General features: G+C 43.4%; 1 protein-coding gene and 3 long non-coding RNA genes across 6 annotated transcripts in view; 3 read left to right on the top strand and 1 right to left on the bottom strand.

Moving 5' to 3' along the window:
* Nucleotides 1-23,272, top strand: part of LOC115246513 (tenascin-X-like) — a 49,477-nt gene that overhangs the window by 13,186 nt on the left and 13,019 nt on the right. Inside the window, exons 8-14 of one of the 3 annotated variants that reach the window (XM_029839630.1) lie at nt 9,349-9,355; nt 15,682-15,911; nt 16,080-16,340; nt 16,509-16,769; nt 16,939-17,199; nt 17,368-17,628; nt 18,392-18,779. In XM_029839630.1, coding sequence (XP_029695490.1) covers nt 9,349-9,355; nt 15,682-15,911; nt 16,080-16,340; nt 16,509-16,769; nt 16,939-17,199; nt 17,368-17,628; nt 18,392-18,420 — 1,310 coding nt within the window. In that variant the 3' untranslated portion in view covers nt 18,421-18,779. Of the gene's footprint in view, nt 1-9,348; nt 9,356-15,653; nt 15,912-16,079; nt 16,341-16,508; nt 16,770-16,938; nt 17,200-17,367; nt 17,629-18,391; nt 18,780-23,272 lie in introns of those variants that run through there. The other 2 variants (XM_029839631.1, XM_029839629.1) reach the window with 2 other exon arrangements.
* LOC115250604 (uncharacterized) lies at nt 2,711-4,384 on the top strand. The gene is made up of 2 exons (XR_003889164.1): nt 2,711-2,820; nt 4,235-4,384. It is a non-coding gene; the product is annotated as an uncharacterized lncRNA (long non-coding RNA).
* Nucleotides 18,782-21,180, bottom strand: LOC115250605 (uncharacterized). Its single transcript, XR_003889165.1, has 2 exons — nt 21,127-21,180; nt 18,782-19,811 (listed from the first exon to the last, which is right to left on the bottom strand). It is a non-coding gene; the product is annotated as an uncharacterized lncRNA (long non-coding RNA).
* On the top strand, nt 20,668-22,801 carry LOC105419381 (uncharacterized). The gene is made up of 4 exons (XR_003889163.1): nt 20,668-20,678; nt 21,973-22,024; nt 22,134-22,203; nt 22,636-22,801. It is a non-coding gene; the product is annotated as an uncharacterized lncRNA (long non-coding RNA).

Below are 23,272 nucleotides of genomic sequence, written 5' to 3'. Positions count from 1 at the left end.
CGTTCCATTGACAAAGCCCGACGTTAATTCTATTTTGTGCAATGGAGCAGAAAATGGTTGCAAGTCAATGCCACGAATTAAGACTCTTGCACCAGTATCAGACACATCAGAAAAATTTAACACATCCTCCCGAATGAGGGTTGTTGCAGAGCCTGTGTCCCTCAAAATGTTCACTTTAACTTTATTGGTATCGCCAACTAAAGACACGGTGCCTTGCGTGATGAATGGAGAATAATGATTTTTATCCAAAGCCTCTCGGTTGTCGGAGGGCAACACTGCCTTGGCAGCGCGCTTGCTTTGGAGAGAACCAGTGCACCCCACAGGCTTAGGAAAACGAGGCCTATTGGAATTCCGAATGCGAGAGTTAAGGACAGGACAATCCCTTTTCCAATGTCCGACTTCATAGCAATAACGACACTTATTGTCTGTTTCAGCCACTTGCCGTGATGTATTTTTAAAGTCGGATTTTACCGGAGACGATCGATCAAGCCTACCAAACTCATTCTCAGTGCGCTCCCGACGCACACAATCGCGCTGTGACGTATCCCGAAAAGATTTGTGAGTCAAAACAAACTCATCAGCTAATACAGCCGCTTGCGCTGCAGTTTTAATTTGATGTTCATTTATGCATGTTGCGATTCGCTCAGGCCCAATGTTTTTAAACTGTTCCAGAACGACCAGATCAAAAAGCTCCTGGAATGTTTTTACGCCCACAGCTGTACACCATCGATTACATAAACTGATAAGTTCTCTTGCCACATCAACATGCGTTTGTTTCTCCGTTTTTTTCCCCATGTTCGAAATCTCTGACGGTAATGCTCTGGTATCAGCTCATACGCTTTTAGTACCGCTGCTTTTACGCACTGGTAGGACAGCTTCTCAGATGGAGACAACGCCACGAATGCCTCCTGCCCTTTACCTACCAGGACCTTTTGGAGCAGCAGCACTTGATCAGCATCAGTCCAGCCTCGATCAGCGAGAACATGTTCGAAAAGAGAAAAAAAAACACATCAGGGTCACGCTCGTTGGAATTAGGAAGGAACTTGACCATCTGAAACAGGCTATGCTGCTCTCTGCTTCTTTCCTGACATTTTAAACGTTCGTACTCTAGTAATCTTTCGCTTTCTCTTGCTTGTAACTCCAATTTCTGTTTTCGCATTTGTTGTTCGTGTTCCAAAATCATCTGCTCTCTCTGCAGTAACAGCTCTTTGCGTTGCTCAAATGTTAAATCGGAGCCATCCCACAGAGTCATCTTAGGAGCTACAGCCTCCTGTTGGGTTGTCGCCTGCAAAATTTGTCTCTCCATTAAAGCTTGTAAAATAAATTCACACAGCTCCTCCTTAGAACTTTTGGGAATAGACAAATCAATACCATAATGGTTTACTACGTCAAACAGTTGGTTTCTCGTAAGCGCTCTCAATAACCTTTCTGATGGAGCAGAAATAAAAGTATCATAGTCATTCATTGTTTAGCCTATGTATACGTTCACAAAACTACTGAAACAAAGAATTCAACCACAGGCTATTAAGAGATTACAGATGCGCTACGGAGAGATCCCCGTATCTAACCCGTTCCCCTCTAAACTCAACCCTAGTCTTCGCACTCAGCCCCAGAGCAGAAATTTTTAAACACGCGCACCAATGGAATCAGGCCCCCTAGACTGCGGGAAACCTTAAACCACGATTGTGTCTTCCACCCAGGCCGCAGTGCAAAAACAAACTAAAATAACAAACAGCGCAAAAGCGCTCTACAGCCTGCCACAGGGAACTCTCCAGTGAGATCGCTACTTTTTAAACAACTCGTAATCTCAACCTAGTCAGCTTTCAAATCAAGAGCTTTCACTTGCTTTTTATACCCCCTCAACTAAGGATTTTTGCCAATAATCTCAAAATCGGTCTTCCCCAAAACAAAACAGCTGATTTATGAGCTACCCAAGCGTATTACGCACGCCGTACTCAATGATCGGGTACTCCCCACTTTACCTTCAAAGCGTACCCACCAACATGCACGAACCACGATCCAACTTCACAGCTTCGGACGAGCCCCCACATGTCACGAATACTTGGCTCAAGGTAGCCATGACATACAAATGGGGAGACCAACGATGAGGATTTTCAACCCAACATAACATTTATTAAAGAACCCAGTGGAATATAAAACAGAAAAGTCCAAATAGTCACAAAGAGGGAAACTCCAAACTCCTGCGGCCGTGACAAGCTCCGGGCTCATCTGACGAACTCCACTGCAGCACACCAGAGAGGACGAGAGGGGGCCTCCTCGACGCTCTCCAGACAGGTTTTATACCTGGACCCGTCAGGCAGCCAATCCCAGCAGATGGGCCACAGGTGAGCAGGTGAACATGCCGGGTCGACTGGAAACGCTTGGCACTCCCCCTGCAGGTCAGCCAGGGAATTGCTCTTCCAGCCAGCCCCGACAACAGTGACGCACGACAGAGCCGTCACAGTATTCAACTAAACCTCTTTCAAACAGGTTTGCCCTGCTCCACAATTTCTCTTTATACACCACATTTAGTCATACTGGACTGAAAAATGAAATATTTTCGAAGGTGAACACAACAACGTGTTAAAATTGATTGTAATATACATAGAGTCCCACATCTGTGTAGCACTTTTAGACATTAAGGGTGAAATATTTATAGACCATAATAGTTGTGCCCATAACTCCTGATTTGACTCCTCCCAGTGGATAAATAAGAAACTGCAGTTAATGCCTCGCTGACGACCACGGTCCACCCATCAGGTTCTGGTACTGATGAGGCACTGAAACGAAAACCGAAAGTGACTTAAACCACATAATCAGGTAATTATACCGGAATTTTAATTTCTTCAACAGGATTTTTATTCTCGTCGCTTGTAACACCGACTGTTTTTGTTTAGCTTCACTTTTTTGTCTGTCATCCTCCAGCAGGCCTGTTTGCAGTTTTTTTTTTGCTTTTTTAAATAGTTTAGTACCTAAGCTGTGGCGGATCATGCACTATATTGTAAATGTTTGCGGAATTAACGTTTTTATTAAATTGCGTTTTACGGGACCACGCGTAATTAATTCACATAAATGTTTCGGTTTCGGTGCTTCCAAAGCCAGACGCACAACATGTCAGATCCATTCCGCATATCTTTTTGTGCCATGCCTGACCAGTGATAAATTGATAAACACTGGAAATTCATGTTTAAAGGCTGGCCTGGTGCCTTTATGGCTGATATGGGACGCAGTAAAGGTGCTTTGTTAAACGTGAAAAATAACGAAAAAAATTAGGTGCTTAAACTAACAAATACATGGTGACCTGTCGCAAAGGCCAGGAGATTGTGCAGGAGTTAACAACAACAGACCCCCACATTACTGTCACAGATCTGGAACCGAAGGTGTTTTACATTCTGGAGGTTTCTGCTGAGTTTGTGAATGGAATAATAAGTAAACCGGCCAGGGCGAATAGGCCCCCATGTGAGCGAAATCAACATTACTCACTCACTCACTCACTCACTCACTCACTCACTCACTCACTCACTCACTCACTCACTCACAAAAATGAACAACTTGAGGTCAATGTGAAAATGTTATTCGTGATCTTTTACAGAAACTCCATCATTATTTTTATTCTTACTTGGAGACCAGAAATTAATCCGTGTGATTTTGGAAAAATTGTGTTTTCCTTAGAAGAGTCGGTTGATACACTGATCACAAACCATCAAGTCACAGTTAGAGTTCACATTTAATCAGAGTTCACATTAAAGGAGTAGAAAAGGTGAATGGAATATACTTCCAGATGTTCACCAAAGGATGGTGGTGATCAGAGATGTAGATCCTCACAGGGTTGCTGTGGATTCCTGCAGTGTGTGCAAATCACTGCTACTTATTTAAACTCATTAGTGTTTTTTTCAACTGAATTAAAAGCCTTTATTTTCATTGTAAACCCGACCATGCAATGAAATTTGGTGTTTGCTTCAGAATATAAAGTAAATATCAAAGATTCAAAGCAAGAGAGGGAAACAAATAGAAAATAAAGTAAGATAGCAATAGAAAGAAAACAAAATCTAAATTGCTACAATATAACTTGAGGTGAACTATTAAAATGGAGTTAAAGACATTTAACAAATGGCTCCAGCATTAGAATGTTTTCCACATCCCAGTGCCAGACTTTCACAGTGGAATTGAACTCAAGCTTGACCAACTGGTGGAGCAGCCACAAACTCTTAATGTTGTTTTCCTTTTTAAACAGGTCTGTACAAGAGCTGTCTGCTACAATGATGTGGCCTAAAGGACTACATGTCCCATCCATTTCCTCCTTGTCCTGGAGGCTGGGGAGAGGAAGGTCTGGAATACTCAGGACAACCAGCTCCAGATAAATAAATCAAACCAGAAGCCAACAGAAATGCTGCAGGCTCTCAATCCCACAAGATTGTTGAAATTATTAGTTTGAAAAATGTGTTTATTCTGTTCTTCAATCAACAAATTACATTGTATTCTGATTTCACTTTCAGCTCCTTGAAAGCAAATTTTTAAGGATGTTAAAGTGAAATCTTTGGATCTTTGACGTTATGTCAGCTGTTGTTCTCAAATATGACAAAATGTAATTCCCGTTTAATTGAATTAAACAGACAAAACGGACGGACTGGCTATGAATTTCTTTAATGTTTCCCAGATCAGAATCACAGCATACAGTGTAGAATATTCTAAAGTAAACAGAAATATCATTACCTCATTTATTTATAATAACAATCCATTTCTTTTAAATATAATCTTGTTTTTCTTAAGTTCCAGTATTTCACTTCTGTTTTCCCCATCTCAGGTCTTGGGTTTCTGAATTCAAAGAGAAACAAACCAAGACAACAGGTGCAACTTTGCAAAGGAGACCGAGTTTAAAATCCGTGTGCGATTGTGCGTTTTGCTTTGATTGGAGGACGGCCGCTAATGGACCAAAAAAAGAAGGAAAGAAATGGAATCAGAGTCTAAAAAGAGCACTTAAAACAATTCTTTCTAGCAACTGTTCAACACTTCATCCAGCTGACTCTTTGGAGCTCCTTCTGTGGACATCTGAGGCATCTTGTGGTGACAAAGCCCTCATATTTATCCAGCTTTGACTGAGAGGCTACCTGTAAACAGTGCTACATGCGATATGTGCTAACTCCATATTCCCGACCATTACTTTCTCTCTCTCTCTTTCTTTTTAATTAGTTATCTTCATTTTTAGCGGTGATCTGAGCCTCTTGGATGTCTATAAAAGGGAGCCTAACTGGCTTTAACATTCAGGACTTCAGTGCCAAAAATGCTTTAAACAGACCAGCTTGTTGCAAAGTTTTGTGGTTCAGGCCCGTTTTGCTACAGGATTCAGATGCTACGGGTGCCTATATGCTCACAGGCAACATACAAACATTGACAAAAAGAAAAGATTTAAGGTGTGAAAACTGGTCTGTGGTGAGGCCAATTCCCCCCCCACCCCGAAAACTGCACCTGTTGTCTGTTCTGACCACAACACTCATTCTCCCCTAAAAGAACAAAAATGAGAAGAAACTTAATATTTACAAATATCTTGTCTGCATGAGTCTTACACAAAAATGTACAGTTTCCATCCCCCTCCTGGGTGTCGGGTGTCTGTCCTCCGACGGTCTTTTCTCAGGGGTGGGCAGTGAGTCTGGGACAGTGGCGTCTTTCGTTCAGGTTATAAAAGAGACAAAACAAAAACAGACCTTTAGTGGTGTTCCTGTAGATCTGTTGTGAGGTTGATTTCACAATCCCTCATTGCCCTATTTACCACAAGTGTACGTATATCAATCAATCAATCAATCAATCTTTATTTATATGGCACTTTTCATACGCTAGGTAGCACAAAGTGCCTCACAAAGGATAAAAACAGCAAAGAGAACAACAGAATTAAGAAAAGGACAGACACACACACATGCATACAACACACTTACACACACACCCACACACATAAACAAGCTGAGGCAAGCTGAGACATGGCTGGGCACCGAGACCTGAGGCGAAGGAGACGCCACCTTTGGAGGCCCACCAGGCCGAGGGAGGTCACGGTCCGTGACCACAGGTGGTACCGCCACAAAGACCACCCCGACCCGGACAGACCAGAGGCTCCACACCAAAGCACAGAGCCCCCTAACCACCTCCAGCGGTAGACCGGAAACATCTCCCAGCCTGGCAGGCCCCCATGAGGAAACACCATGAGGAGACACTGGAGCTAAAAACTGAAGGACTGAAACAGTAAATGGGATAAAAGGTATAAAAGCTAAAAGCTGAGGAACTAAGAACTGAGGGAGTAAAACAGTACTAAGACTAAAACAGACTGAAACAGTAAATGGGATAAAAGGTGTAAAGACTAAAAACTGAGAATAAGAACTGAGGGAGTAAAAGGATATATATATATATATATATATAGATATATATAGATAGATATCTCTATAGAGAGATATATGTAGATATCTATCTATATATACAGAGATAGATATATGGATCTGATCGCCCATATCAGATCATCAATATGTCCTCCAGGTGAACATTCAAAAGATGACCGCACCCTTGAATGTCCTCAGGTGATGGAGAGGAATTCATCCTCCCTTTTGATCGCCACAATTTAAGCATTTAACATCGCGCACTAGCCCCACATTTTGGAATCCATTTTTTTTTCCTATATCGCTTTTGAGATAATGAGAATAACTCAATTTAGTATTCAACTAAACCTCTTTCAAACAGGTTTGCCCTGCTCCACAATTTTTCTTTATACACCACATCTAGTCATACTGGACTGAAAAATGAAATATTTTGGAAGGTGAACACAACACTCACTCTCACTCACTTTCTACCGCTTGTTCCTCCACTGAGGGTCGCAGGGGGACTGGAGCCTATCCCAGCACAATGGGCGGAGGCAGGGTACACCCTGGACTGGACGCCAGTCAATCGCAGGGCTAACACATGTAAATCAAATCAAATCAAATCAAATCAATCTTTATTTATATAGCGTCTTATACAATCAAAATTGTTTCAAGGCGTTTTCCAGAATCCCAGGGCCTGACCCCAGACAAGCAACAGTGGCAAGGAAAAGCTCCCCTTTAACAGGAAGAAAGCTTGAGCAGGACCAGGCTCATGTAGGGGGACCCTCCTGCTGATGGGGGGGCTGGGTAGAGAGAGAGAGGAGAGGAGAGGAGAGGAGAGGAGAGGAGAGGAGAGGAGAGGAGAGGAGAGGAGAGGAAATACACTATACAACGGGTCAGCGGGGCCGGAGGTCATTATGCATATAGACAAACAACCATTCTCTCAGGTGAACACAACAACGTGTTAAAATTGATTGTAATATACATAGAGTCCCACATCTGTGTAGCACTTTTAGACATTAAGGGTGAAATATTTATAGACCATAATAGTTGTGCTCATAACTCCTGATTTGTCTCCACCCAGTGGATAAATAAGAAACTGCAGTTAATGCCTCGCTGACGACCACGGTCCACCCACCAGGTTCAGGTACTGATGAGGCACTGAAACGAAAACCGAAAGTGACTTCAACAGTAATGTAAGTGGATTAAAGACGAGTTCATCTGCTTTACTGGCGACCGATTCTTCCTGAACTTCTACACATTAAACCACACAATCAGGTAAATATAACGAAATTTTAATTTCTTCAACAGGATTTTTCTTCTCGTCGCTTGTAACACCGACTGTTTTTGTTTATCTTCACTTTTTTGTCTGTCGTCCTCAAGCAGGCCTGTTTGCAGTTTTTGTTTTGCTTTTTTAAATAGTTTAGTACCTAAGCTGTGGAGGATCATGCACTATATTGTAAATGTTTGCGGAATTAACGTTTTATTAAATTGCGTTTTACGGGACCACGCGTAATTAATTCACGTAAATGTTTCGGTGCTTCCAAAGCCAGACGCACAACATGTCAGATCCATTCCGCATATCTTTTTGTGCCATTCCTGACCAGTGATAAATTGATAAACAGTGGAAATTCATGTTTAAAGGCTGGCCTGGTGCCTTTATGGCTGATATGGGACGCAGTAAAGGTGCTTTGTTAAAGGTGAAAAATAACGAAAAAATAAGGTGCTTAAACTAACGGATTAACTTCAACATGAAGTGATTTTGTTTCCATCACTTGAGCTCTGTCCATGAGCATTTAGAGATGTTATTTTTGATTTCTGTGCGCAGAAGGAATCCAGATCACGTGTGATTTGCTGAAATGCAGAAGAGGAATGAGAATGTAAGTGTTTCTGTCTCTAACCTGAAATATAAACGCAGCAATCACTGGAATAATCAAGACTCTGTATCACACACTTGTTCTAAATGTTTTCTCTCACTCAACAAAGCAGGTCTCTAAACCCTCTGGTGAGATTCCTCATGGAGGAGGAAATGCTGTGTCACCAGCGCCCTTCTGTAGAAGTAAGTGTGACTGTCAGGTTCACTAACCAGCACAAGACTATTAAACATTAACAGCTGGATACCAGTGCGCTCAGAAATACTCATGATTTAATGCACAACTAGCTGAACTAGCCAGGCACCTAACGAGCTTTCCTACCCTTGAGCAAGGTATGGAACCCCCAAAGATCACGTAGGGCCCTCCCAGCAGCTCGGACTCATCAGGGGTGGAGCCTGCCTTGGCCCCTATGCAGCTGGAGACGATACCAGCTGCATAGGGGCCAAGAAAAATAGAAGAACTTCTCAAGTTACACATGTTTACAGAACAAACTGGGCTTGGAGTGATGAGCATCATCATACTTCATCTGGATTTGGACGAATTCCTGCTGCGATCAGGGCTTGGCTGGCTCCTGCCCCATACATGGACAGGAAGCTATTTTCTCCCCCAAAATTACTATTCATACCTTTTTAATGTGACACTGAAAAATCATACTTAAAAGTGATTATCAGAAATGTATTCTTTTAAAAAAAAACAAAAAACTAAATCATTAAACAGGGGGCGCTATAATCACCTTCCATTGACCAGTCTAATGCCCTGCAATGAGATGGATGGATGGATGGATGGATGGATGATGGATGGAAGGATGGATGGATGGATGATGGATGGATGGATGGATGGTGGATGGATGATGGATGGATGATGGATGGATGGATGATAGATGGATGGATGATGGGTGGATGGATGGATGATGGATGGATGGATGGAAGGATGGATGGATGGATGGAAGGATGGATGGATGATGGATGGATGGATAGATAGATGGATGGAAGGATGGATGATGGATGGATGGATGATGGATGGAGTATGCATGAGAGGTGCGTGAGTATTGCGTCACTTCCTGTCTCCTCTATCGTTCGTTGGTTGCATTGTGCACGGGGTGCCGTATTCACTTAATATTGAACACTTGGTGTGTTGTGTTCACTTTACTTAAAATTTTGAACACTTGGGACACTCTAGTCACCTGATATCAACAGTGAGAAACAACCCATATTAAACAAATACAGGGCTTCGCCGATCACTAACGTTAGCATGGCCTCACCGTCTGTTTCACCCGGTGTCTTTGTCTGTTCAGCGTGCGAAATGTTTAGTTACTCCTCTGCCTCCCTTAGTGAAGGGAATAGGTACAGAAAGTGTAGTTTATTTATGGCTATGGAGGCGAGACTTAGCGAGCTTGAGACGCGGTTCCGCAGTTTGGAGTTAGCTGGACTTGCGTCAGGGTAAGCTAGCTAGAGTTAGCTGGACTTGCGCCAGGGTAAGCTAGCTGCTGCGGAGCCGCCTAGCGTAGCTACAGCTAGCGGTCCCCCGGCAGCAGCCGAGCAGCCGGCTAGCCAGGGCGGCTGGGTGACGGTTCGCAGGAAGCGTAGCCCAAAACAAAGGCCCACGGTGCACAACCAACCGCTTCCCGTGGCTAACCGCTTTTCCCCACTCGGCGACACACCCGCTGAGAAACCGACCCTGGTAATTGGCGACTCTGTTTTGCGCCACGTGAAGCCGACTCCAGCGACCATAGTTAGGTGCATTCTGGGGGCCAGAGCGGGCGACATAGAAGCAAATTTATGGCTGCTGGCGAGACGTAATCGTAAATTTGGTAAAGTTATTATTCATGTCGGAGCCAACGACACCCGGCTTCGTCAGTCGGAGGTCACTAAAATTAACTTGGAGTCGGTGTGTAACTACGCAAAAACGATGTCGGACTCCGTAGCATTCTCTGGTCCCCTCCCCAATCTGGCCAGCGATGAGATGTTTAGCCGCATGTCGTCGCTTCGTCGCTGGCTGTCACGGTGGTGCCCCGATAACCAGGTGGCCTTTATAGACAATTGGAGCACCTTTTGGGGAAAACCTGGTCTGATTAGGAGAGACGGTGTCCATCCCACACGAGATGGTGCCTCTCTCATTTCTAGTAATCTGGCTAATTTTATTAGACCCAAAGTGACCTGACAATCCAGGGTCTAGACCAGGATGCAGAGTTGTAGTCTTACACACCTCTCTGCTGCTTCCTTAGAACCCTCATCCACCAACAATAATATATTTAACACTATAGAGGTAGTCTCTGTTCCACAGTTAAAAGTTCACCAAGCACAGAGCAGGGGAGCGGTCAATTACCAAAATCTTATTAAAATTAATACTGACGCACAAGTTGGAGAAACTAATATCACAATTAAGTGTGGACTGTTAAATATTAGATCTCTTTTGTGTAAATCCCTGTTAGTGCACGACCTGATAGCGGATCATCACATTGATTTATTTTGTCTTACTGAGACCTGGCTTCAGGAGGAGGAGTATGTGAGCTTAAATGAATCTACTCCTCCTACCCATCTTAATTATCATATTCCACGTGTTACTGGTCGAGGAGGGGGAGTGGCAGCAGTCTATCACTCCAAGTTATTAATTAATCCCAGACCAAAACATAGCTTCAGTTCATTTGAAAGCATGACTCTTGGCATCACTCATCTGAACTGGAGGACAGAAAAGCCACTTCTGTTTGTAGTTGTATATCGGCCCCCTGCTGGGCCACATTCAGAGTTCCTGTCTGAGTTCTCTGATTTCTTATCTGACTTGGTCCTTAGAACGGAAAAAGTCATTATCATTGGAGACTTTAACATCCATATGGACGTTATAAACGACAGCTTTAGAAATGGCTTCATTTCATTACTTGAGTCAGTTGGTTTCCTCCAGCAGATAAACCAACCAACTCACAGCTTTAACCACACCCTAGATCTAGTTCTGACTTATGGTGTTGAGGTAGAACATGTGTCAGTGTTCCCTCAGAACCCAGTCCTGTCTGACCATTCTTTGATCACTTTTACATTTATGATTAAGGATTCTTCTATCCTCAGAACAAAGTCTTACTATAGCAGATGTCTTTCAGATAATGCTGTAGCTAAGTTTAAGGAAGTGATCCCTGTGCTGATCCCAGGACCACCGTGTGTTTCCCCAGGGATCAATCATTATAATCTTAGCCCTGCTGAGGTTGACTCTATTGCTGAAGGTGCAGCAACCTCACTGAGAATCACGCTTGATTCTGTTGCCCCCCTGAAAAAGAAAATAGTAACTCAGAGGAGGTGTGCCCCCTGGTATAATTCACATATCAGGACCCTCAAGCAGAAAGCGCGAAGACTGGAAAGGAAGTGGCACTCTTGTAAAATAGACAGCTATCATGTAGCCTGGAAAGACTGTCTATTAGTTTACAAAAAGGCCCTTCGCAAGGCTAGAACAGCTTATTTTTCTTCTTTGATTGAGGAAAATAAGAGCAACCCCAGGTTTCTTTTCAGCACTGTGGCCAAATTAACTAAGAGTCACAGTGTTTTAGATCCACGTATCCCTTCTTCCCTTAGTGGTGAAGACTTCATGAGCTTCTTCACTGATAAAGTTCTAGCTATCAGAGAGAAAGCTAACCAGGCCATCCCAACAACTGGACCATCACCAGATGTGCCGACTGTGGGAACATACAGGGTCTCCAATGAGCCCTTAAGCTCCTTCAGCCCTATATATTTTTCTGAGGCGTCATCGCTAATTCAGAAATCCAAGACCACCACGTGTCTTTTAGATCCCATCCCAACACACCTGTTGAAGGATGTTTTACCATTGATAGGCAGTTCTATCCTGGACCAGATCAATGGTTCTTTAGTGTCAGGTTATGTACCCCGGTCCTACAAGGTGGCAGTGATTAAGCCATTGCTTAAAAAACCATCACTGGATCCTGATGTCTTAGCAAATTATAGGCCAATATCCAACCTTCCTTTTATCTCTAAAGTTCCAGAGAAGGTGGTGGTGACAGTTGCTGGAGCACCTGCAGAGGAACAGCCTGTTTGAGATGTTTCAGTCAGGCTTTAGAGCCGACCACAGCACAGAAACAGCACTTCTTAAAGTCACTAATGACCTTCTCATAGCTTCCGAACATGGACTGGTCTCTATGCTGGTTCTGCTGGACCTCAGTGCTGCTTTTGATACAGTTGATCACAGCATCCTGTTACAGAGACTGGAACATGTGATTGGGATTAAAGGGACAGCACTAGACTGGTTTAGATCATACTTATCTGATAGATACCAGTTTGCCCATGTCCATGGTGTTCCCTCCTCATACAGTAGGGTTAGCCATGGGGTTCCTCAAGGTTCTGTACTCGGACCAATCCTCTTCACATTGTACATGCTTCCCTTAGGGAACATTATTCGGCAGCATGGGATAAATTTTCATTGTTATGCTGATGACACTCAGCTCTATTTATCCATGAAACCCGAGGAGACAGAGAAGTTAGTGAAGCTCCAGACCTGTCTTAAAGACATAAAGTCCTGGATGTCTTCAAATTTCCTCCTCCTTAACCCAGGAAAAACTGAGGTCATGGTGTTTGGTCCTGAACCTCTCAGGGATAGATTAGATCACATGATCACTCTAGATGGTATCTCATTAACATCTAGTCTCTCTGTGAGGAATCTAGGAGTAACTTTTGATCAAAATCTCTCCTTCAACTCACACCTTAAATTAGTCTCTAGAAGTGCCTTTGTTTACCTGAGGAACATCACAAAGATCAGGAAGCTGCTGAGGCGGCATGATGCTGAAAAGTTAGTCCATGCATTTGTTACTTCCAGGCTGGACTATTGTAATTCTTTATTATCAGGGTGTCCAAACAGCTCTTTAAGAAGCCTCCAGCTGATCCAAAATGCTGCAGCCAGAGTTCTGACAGGTATTGACAAAAGAGATCATATTAATCCTGTACTGGCGTCGCTTCATTGGCTGCTCGTTAAATTTAGAATAATTTTTAAAACCCTTCTTTTGACCTACAAGGTCCTCAGAGGCCTAGCTCCATCCTACCTGGAGGAGCTAGTGATACCTTATCAGCCCAATAGACCGCTCCGCTCTCAGAATGCTGGTCTACTTGTGGTTCCCAGAGTTTCCAGGAGTAGAATGGGGGGCCGAGCATTTAGCTACCAGGCCCCCCTGCTATGGAACCAGCTCCCTGTCCAGGTACCGGAGGCTGACTCCATCGCTACTTTTAAGATCAGACTCAAAACCTACCTCTTTGAAAAAGCTTATTGTTACTAATTCAGTAGTTCCAGTTACTATCATAGACAGACAAATTATCATACTTAGGGGGTCGTCTAATCGTTAGGTCACATCTTAGCTATGCTGTTATAGGCCAAGGCTGCCGGGGTCCGGAAACATGATCACCTGACAGGCCTCTGTCACTCCACTGGGTCATGGTTTCCTCTCCTCTCCTCTCCTCTCCTTTCCTTTCCTCTCCTTTCCTCTCCTCATCAGGCAGACTAGTTATGCTGATTCTTGTGTAGTTTTTCTCCCCCCCCCCCCCACCCTCTATTTATTTACAGGTATCGCCGCCCTCGGAGCTGCATAATGACCTCCGGCCCCGCTGAAGTGATTGTGCATCATATTTTTTGTGTGTGTTTCTGTGCTCTGTGCCTCTCCCTCTCCCTCTCCCTCTCCCTCTCCTCTCCTCTCCTCTCCTCTCCTCTCCTCTCCTCTCCTCTCCTCTCCTCTCCTCTCCTCTCCTCTCCTCTCCTCTCCTTCTCCTTTTCCTCTCCCTCTCCTCTTCTTTCCTCTCCTCTTTCCCCTCCTCCTCCTCCTCTACCTCCCCTTCACTCTACTTCTCCTCTCCTCTCCTCTCCTCTCCTCTCCTCTCCTCTCCTCTCCTCTCCTCTACTCTCCTCTACCCCTCCCCTCTCCTCTCCTCTCCTCTCCTCTCCTCTCCTCTCCTCTCCTCTCCTCTCCTCTCCTCTCCTCTCTTCTCCTCTCCTCTACCTGTCCTCCCCCTTCTCCTCTCTCTTTACCCACCTGGCCATCAGCAGGAGGGTCCCCCTACATGAGCCTGGTCCTGCTCAAGGTTTCTTCCTGTTAAAGGGGAGTTTTTCCTTGCCACTGTTGCTTGTCTGGGGTCAGGCCCTGGGATTCTGGAAAGCGCCTTGAAACAATTTTGATTGTATAAGACGCTATATAAATAAAGATTGATTGATTGATTGATTGAAGTATGGATGGATGGATGGATGGATGGATGGATGATGGATGATGGATGGATGGATGGATGATGGATGGATGGATGGATGGATGGATGATGGATGGATGGATGGATGGATGATGGATGGATGGATGGATGATGGATGGATGGATGGATGATGGATGGATGGATGATGGATGGATGGATGGATGATGGATGATGGATAGATGGATGGATGATGGATGGATGGATGATGGATGGATGGATGATGGATGGATGGATGGATGATGGATGGATGGATGGATGATGGATGGATGATGGATGGATGATGGATGGATGATGGATGGATAGATAATGGATGGATGATGGATGGATGATGGATGATGGATGATGGATGGATGATGGATGGATGGATGATGGATGGATGGATGGATGGATGATGGATGGTCCTTCCAACCAGCTCCTCTCCTCGCAGGTGTCCCTCCACAGGAGGCGATCAGAGTCCTGAGTGTGGAGCAGGACTCAGTCACTCTTGCTTTCCCGCTCACCAGCACCTCTGCAGGCTACAAACTGCAGGTGGATTACTCATCTGACTCACATGCTGGCAGCCTGGTGATGGAGGACTACAAAGCTGTGCAGGTTCCAAACCTCCGTCCTGACTGCAAATACACTTTCACCATCAAAAGGATTGCAGAAGATGGACGTCAAAGCATCGCGACCTCTCTATGGGCCTCAACAGGTGACTCACGATGATACAAGTTAGACTGTACGCTCATCTGTTAATGACATCATTGGTCAACTGGCGTCCAGTTTCAAGACCTAAGAGAAACTATTGTCCCCACAGATATCGGCAGTCTGACAAAAATTAAAGTTTATCACATCAGCCTGGATTCGCTGTCTCTGTGGTGGACTCCCCCTGCTGGAGAAGTGAAGAAATACATGGTGACCTGTCGCAAAGGCCAGGAGATTGTGCAGGAGTTAACAACAACAGACCCCCACATTACTGTCACAGATCTGGAGCCGAAGGAGTTTTACAATCTGGAGGTTTCCTCTGAGTTTGTGAATGGAAGAATAAGTAAACCAGCGATGACCACTGGTTGGACACGTGAGCGACATTATTTCAATGTTAGCAAATTTATGTCAAAAGGACATAAACCTTTGTTATTAACTTTACAAGTTAGACTGTACTTTGATCTGTTAATGACTAAGCAATTGATCCTGGCCTAATTTGCCTTGACCTTCAACTTCATATAAAACTATCATTTCCACAGGTGATGACCGTCCTACAAAAGTTGCAGTTCGTGTCAGTCAATATTCACTGTTAATGCTCTGGACTCCCCCTGCTGGAGAAGTGAAGAAATACATGGTGACCTGTCGCAAAGGCCAGAAGATTGTGCAGAAGTTAACAACAACAGCCCACCACATTACTGTCACTGATCTGGAGCCGAAGGAGTTTTACAATCTGGAGGTTTCTGCTGAGTTTGTGAATGGAAGAATAAGTAAACCAGCGATGACCACTGGTTGGACACGTGAGCGACATTAGTTCAATGTTAGCAAATTTATGTCAACAAGGACATAAAGTTTTGTTATTAACTTTACAAGTTAGACTGTACTCTGATCTGTTAATGACTAAGAAATTGATCCTGACCTAATTTGCCTTCACCTTCAACTTCATATAGTAACTATCATTTCCACAGGTGATGACCGTCCTACAAAAGTTGCAGTTTATCACACCAGCCTGGATTCGCTGTCTCTGTGCTGGACTCCCCCTGCTGGAGAAGTGAAGAAATACGTGGTGACCTGTCGCAAAGGCCAGAAGATTGTGCAGGCGTTAACAACAACAGACCCCCACATTACTGTCACAGATCTGGAGCCGGAGGTGTTTTACAATCTGGAGGTTTCTGCTGAGTTTGTGAATGGAAGAATAAGTAAACCAGTGATGACCACTGGTTGCACACGTGAGCGACATTATTTCAATGTTAGCAAATTTATGTCGACAAGGACATAAACTTTTTTTTATTAACTTTACAAGTTAGACTGTACTATGAGCTGTTAATGACTAAGCAATTGATCCTGGCCTAAATTGCCTTGACCTTCAACTTCATATAAAACTATCATTTCCACAGGTGATGACCGTCCTACAAAAATTGGAGTTCATTGTGTCAGTCCAAATTCACTGTTAATGCTCTGGACTCCCCCTGCTGGACAAGTAAAGAAATACATGGTGACCTGTCATAAAGGCCAGGAGATTGTGCAGGAGTTAACAACAACAGACCCCCACATTACTGTCACAGATCTGGAGCCGAAGGAGTTTTACAATCTGGAGGTTTCTGCTGAGTTTGTGAATGGAAGAATAAGTAAACCAGCGATGACCACTGGTTGCACACGTGAGCGACATTATTTCAATGTTAGCAAATTTATGTTGACAAGGACATAAACTTTTTTTTATTAACTTTACAAGTTAGACTGTACTCTGAGCTGTTAATGACTAAGAAATTGATCCTGACCTAATTTGCCTTCACCTTCAACTTCATATAGTAACTATCATTTCCACAGGTGATGACCGTCCTACAAAAGTTGCAGTTTATCACACCAGCCTGGATTCGCTGTCTCTGTGCTGGACTCCCCCTGCTGGAGAAGTGAAGAAATACGTGGTGACCTGTCGCAAAGGCCAGAAGATTGTGCAGGCGTTAACAACAACAGACCCCCACATTACTGTCACAGATCTGGAGCCGGAGGTGTTTTACGATCTGGAGGTTTCTGCTGAGTTTGTGAATGGAAGAATAAGTAAACCAGCGATGACCACTGGTTGCACACGTGAGCGACATTATTTCAATGTTAGCAAATTTATGTCGACAAGGACATAAACTTTTTTTTATTAACTTTACAAGTTAGACTGTACTATGAGCTGTTAATGACTAAGCAATTGATCCTGGCCTAAATTGCCTTGACCTTCAACTTCATATAAAACTATCATTTCCACAGGTGATGACCGTCCTACAAAAGTTGGAGTCCATTGTGTCAGTCCAAATTCACTGTTAATGCTCTGGACTCCCCCTGCTGGACAAGTAAAGAAATACATGGTGACCTGTCATAAAGGCCAGGAGATTGTGCAGGAGTTAACAACAACAGACCCCCACATTACTGTCACAGATCTGGAGCCGAAGGAGTTTTACAATCTGGAAGTTTCTGCTGAGTTTGTGAATGGAAGAATAAGTAAACCGGCCAGGGTGAATAGGCTCCAATGTGAGTGAAATCAACATCACTCACTCACTCACTCACTCACTCACTCACTCACTCACTCACTCACTCACTCACTCACTCACTCAAGTGAACAACTTGAGGTCAATGTGAAAATGTTATTCGTGATGTTTTACAGAAACTCATCATTATTTTTATTCTTACATGGAGACCAGAAATCAATCCGTGTGATTTTGGAAAAATTGTGTTTTCCTTAGAAGAGTTGGTTGATACACTGATCACAAACCATCAAGTCACAGTTAGAGTTCACATTTAATCAGAGTTCACCTTAAAGGAGTAGAAAAGGTGAATGGAATATACTTCCAGATGTTCACCAAAGGATGGTGGTGATCAGAGATGTAGATCCTCACAGGGTTGCTGTGGATTCCTGCAGCGTGTGCAAATCACTGCTACTTATTTAAACTCATTAGTGTTTTTTCAACTGAATTAAAAGCCTTTATTTTCATTGTAAACCCGACCATGCAATGAAATTTGGTGTTTGCTTCAGAATATAAAGTAAATATCAAAGATTCAAAGCAAGAGAGGGAAACAAATAAAAAATAAACAATTTACGAAAACAAAATCTAAATTGCTACAATATAACTTGAGGTGAACTATTAAAATGGAATTAAAGACATTTAACAAATGGCTCCAGCATTAGAATGTTTTCCACATCCCAGTGCCAGACTTTCACAGTGGAATTGAACTCAAGCTTGACCAACTGGTGGAGCAGCCACAAACTCTTAATGTTGTTTTCCTTTTTAAACAGGTCTGTACAAGAGCTGTCTGCTACAATGATGTGGCCTAAAGGACTACATGCCCCATCCATTTCCTCCTTCTCCGTGAGGCTGGGGAGAGGAAGGTCTGGAATACTCAGGACAACCAGCTCCAGATAAATAAATCAAACCAGAAGCCAACAGAAATGCTGCAGGCTCTCAATCCCACAAGATTGTTGAAATTATTAGTTTGAAAAATGTGTTTATTCTGTTCTTCAATCAACAAATTACATTGTATTCTGATTTCACTTTCAGCTCCTTGAAAGCAAATTTTAAGGATGTTAAAGTGAAATCTTTGGATCTTTGACGTTATGTCAGCTGTTGTTCTCAAATATGACAAAATGGAATTCCCGTTAAATTCAATTAAACAGACAAAACGGACGGACTGGCTATGAATTTCTTTAATGTTTCCCAGATCAGAATCACAGCATACAGTGTAGAATATTCTAAAGTAAACAGAAATATCATTACCTCATTTATTTATAATAACAATCCATTTCTTTTAAATATAATCTTGTTTTTCTTAAGTTCCAGTATTTCACTTCTGTTTTCCCCATCTCAGGTCTTGGGTTTCTGAATTCAGAGAGAAACAAACCAAGACAACAGGTGCAACTTTGCAAAGGAGACCGAGTTTAAAATCCGTGTGCGATTGTGCGTTTTGCTTTGATTGGTGGACGGCCGCTAATGGACCAAAAAAAGAAGGAAAGAAACGGAATCAGAGTCTAAAAAGAGCACTTAAAACAATTCTTTCTAGCAACTGTTCAACACTTCATCCAGCTGACTCTTTGGAGCTCCTTCTGTGGACATCTGAGGCATCTTGTGGTGACAAAGCCCTCATATTTATCCAGCTTTGACTGAGAGGCTACCTGTAAACAGTGCTACATGCGATATGTGCTAACTCCATATTCCGACCATTGCTTTCTCTCTCTCTCTTTTTAATTATTTATCTTCATTTTTAGCGGTGATCTGAGCTCTGGGATGTCTCTAAAAGGGAGCCTAACTGGCTTTAACATTCAGGAATTCAGTGCCAAAAATGCTTTAAACAGACCAGCTTGTTGCAAAGTTTTGTGGTTCAGGCCCGTTTTGCTACAGGATTCAGATGCTACGGGTGCCTATATGCTCACAGGCAACATACAAACATTGACAAAAAGAAAAGATTGAAGGTGTGAAAACTGGTCTGTGGTGAGGCCAATTCCCCCCCACCCCGAAAACTGCACCTGTTGTCTGTTCTGACCACAACACTCATTCTCCCCTAAAAGAACAAAAACGAGAAGAAACTTAATATTTACAAATATCTTGTCTGCATGAGTCTTACACAAAAATGTACAGTTTCCATCCCCCTCCTGGGTGTCGGGTGTCTGTCCTCCGACGGTCTTTTCTCAGGGGTGGGCAGTGAGTCTGGGACAGTGGCGTCTTTTGTTCAGGTTATAAAAGAGACAAAAACAAAAACAGACCTTTAGTGGTGTTCCTGTAGATCTGTTGTGAGGTTGATTTCACAATCCCTCATTGCCCTATTTACCACAAGTGTACGTATAAAAGGATATATATATATATATATAGATATATATAGATAGATATCTATATAGAGAGATATGTAGATATCTATCTATATATACAGAGATCGATATATGGATCTGATCGCCCATATCAGATCATCAATATGTCCTCCAGGTGAACGTTCAAAAGACGACCGCACCCTTGAATGTCCTCAGGTGATGGAGATGAATTCATCCTCCCTTTTGATCGCCACAATTTAAGCATTTAACATCGTGCACGAGCCCCACATTTTGGAATCCATTTGTCTTTTCCTATATCGCTTTTGAGATAATGAAAATAACTCAATTTAGTATTCAACTAAACCTCCTTCAAACAGGTTTGCCCTGCTCCACAATTTCTCTTTATACACCACATTTAGTCATACTGGACTGAAAAATGAAATATTTTCGAAGGTGAACACAACAACGTGTTAAAATTGATTGTAATATACATAGAGTCCCACGTCTGTGTAGCACTTTTAGACATTAAGGGTGAAATATTTATAGACCATAATAGTTGTGCCCATAACTCCTGATTTGACGCCTACAAGTGGATAAATAAGAAACTGCAGTTAATGCCTCGCTGACGACCACGGTCCACCCATCAGGTTCACGGACTGACGAGGCACTGAAACGAAAACCGAAAGTGACTTCAACAGTAATGTAAGTGGATTAAAGACGAGTTCGTCTGCTTTACTGGCGACCGATTCTTCCTGAACTTCTACACATTAAACCACATAATCAGGTAATTATAGCGACATTTTAATTTCTTCAACAGGATTTTTATTCTCGTCGCTTGTAACACCGACTGTTTTTGTTTAGCTTCACTTTTTTGTCTGTCGTCCTCAAGCAGGCCTGTTTGGAGTTTTTGTTTTGCTTTTTAAAATAGTTTAGTACCTAAGCTGTGGAGGATCATGCACTATATTGTAAATGTTTGCGGAATTAACGTTTTATTAAATTGCGTTTTACGGGACCACGCGTAATTAATTCACGTAAATGTCTGTGTAGATTCTCAATCATCCAGGTCATAGTTATCCAAGGTAGTTTCCTCTGTCACCTGGACTGTGTTTCTTCTCTGTGAAGACGTTTCGCCTTCTATCCAGAAGGCTTCTTCCGTTCTGAACTCGCTGGGGACAGAGCTTGAAAATACAGCCCCTGTGGACCACTGGCATGTTATTGATCTGAGTGGTCACCTGAGAGTCGTTGGCAGGATCGTCGGTCGGGTCGTTCACCTAGTTTCGGTTTAGGCGTCTCCCATTTGTCTGCTGGGTCACATGGTGGTGAGTCATCAGGTCTCCTGGAATGGTGTGAATGTTTGTTTTGCTGTTGGAAGGAGTGGAGGACTGCATTGTATGTGGGTGATAGGAAGTGTCTCAGCCCACCACCTGTGTTTAAGGATGGCTTTTCCAATTTGACAGGGATAGCTTCCTTGACAGCCCTCTCAAACCAGCGGTCTTCTCTGGCCAGTATCCGTACTTGACTGTCCTCAAAGGAGTGCCCGCTCTCCTTTAGGTGTAAGTGGACTACTGAGTCCTGGCCTGAAGAGGTGGCACGTCTGTGTTGTGCCATTCTTCTGTGGAGAGGTTGTTTGGTTTCACCAATGTACAGTTCCTTACATTCCTCCTGGCACTGTACAGCATAAACAACATTACATTGTTTGTGTCTTGGTGTCTTGTCCTTCGGGTGTACCAGCCCCTGTCTGAGAGTGTTGCTGAACCGGTATGTCATGTTTCTGGAGGATCCTCCAGAAACATGACATACCGGTTCAGTTCAAACCTCAGTTCAAACCTAGCAACACTCATACCATACCTGACCAGTGATAAATTGATAAACAGTGGAAAGTCATGTTTAAAGGCTGGCCTGGTGCCTTTATGGCTGATATGGGACGCAGTAAAGGTGCTTTGTTAAACGTGAAAATTAATGAAAAAAAGAAGGTGCTTAAACTAACGGATTAACTTTAACATGAAGTGATTTTGTTTCCATCACTTGAGCTCTGTCCATGAGCATTTAGAGATGTTATTTTTGGTTTCTGTGCGCAGGAGGAATCCAGATCAAGTGTGAATTGCTGAAATGCAGAACAGGAATGAGAATGTAAGTGTTTCTGTCTCTAACCTGAAATATAAAAGCAGCAATCACTGGAATAATCAAGACTCTGTATCACACACTTGTTCTAAATGTTTTCTCTCACTCAACAAATCAGGTCTCTAAACCCTCTGGTAAGATTCCTCATGGAGGAGGAAATGCTGTGTCACCAGCGCCCTTCTGTAGAAGTAAGTGTGACTGTCAGGTTCACTAACCAGCACAAGACTATTAAACATTAACAGCTGGATACCAGTGCGCTCAGAAATACTCATGATTTAATGCACAACTAGCTGAACTAGCCAGGCCTTGCGAGCTTTCCTACCATTGAGCAAGGTATGGAACCCCCAAAGATCACGTAGGGCCCTCCCAACAGTTACACATGTTTACAGAACAAACTGGGCTTGGAGTGATGATCATCATCATACTTCATCTGGATTTGGATGAATTCCTGCTGCGATCAGGGCTTGGCTGACTCCTGCCCCATAGATGGACAGGAAGCTATTTTCTCCCCCAAAATTACTATTCATACCTTTTTAATGTGACAGTGAAAAAATCATACTTAAAAGTGATTATCAGAAATGTATTCTTTAAAAAAAAAATTAAACCAAATCATCAAACAGGGGGCGCCATAATCACCCTCCATTGACCAGTCTAATGCCCTGCAATGAGATGGATGGATGGATGGGTGGATGGACGATGGATGGATGGATGATGATGGATGGATGATGATGGATGGATGATGATGGATGGATGATGGATGGATGGATGATGGATGGATGGATGATGGATGGATGATGGATGATGGATGGTCCTTCCAACCAGCTCCTCTCCTCGCAGGTGTCCCTCCACAGGAGGCGATCAGAGTCCTGAGTGTGGAGCAGGACTCAGTCACTCTTGCTTTCCCGCTCACCAGCACCTCTGCAGGCTACAAACTGCAGGTGGATTACTCATCTGACTCACATGCTGGCAGCCTGGTGATGGAGGACTACAAAGCTGTGCAGGTTCCAAACCTCCGTCCTGACTGCAAATACACTTTCACCATCAAAAGGATTGCAGAAGATGGACGTCAAAGCATCGCATCCTCTCTATGGGCCTCAACAGGTGACTCACGATGATACAAGTTAGACTGTACGCTCATCTGTTAATGACATCATTGGTCAACTGGCGTCCAGTTTCAGGACCTAAGAGAAACTATTGTCCCCACAGATATCGGCAGTCTGACACAAATTAACGTTTATCACACCAGCCTGGATTCGC

The sequence above is a fragment of the Takifugu rubripes genome, chromosome 8 (genome assembly GCF_901000725.2).
Source record: "Takifugu rubripes chromosome 8, fTakRub1.2, whole genome shotgun sequence".
Lineage (NCBI taxonomy): Eukaryota > Metazoa > Chordata > Actinopteri > Tetraodontiformes > Tetraodontidae > Takifugu > Takifugu rubripes.
Note: the sequence above shows the minus strand (reverse complement) of the source record. Positions and strands in the feature narration are given on the sequence as shown.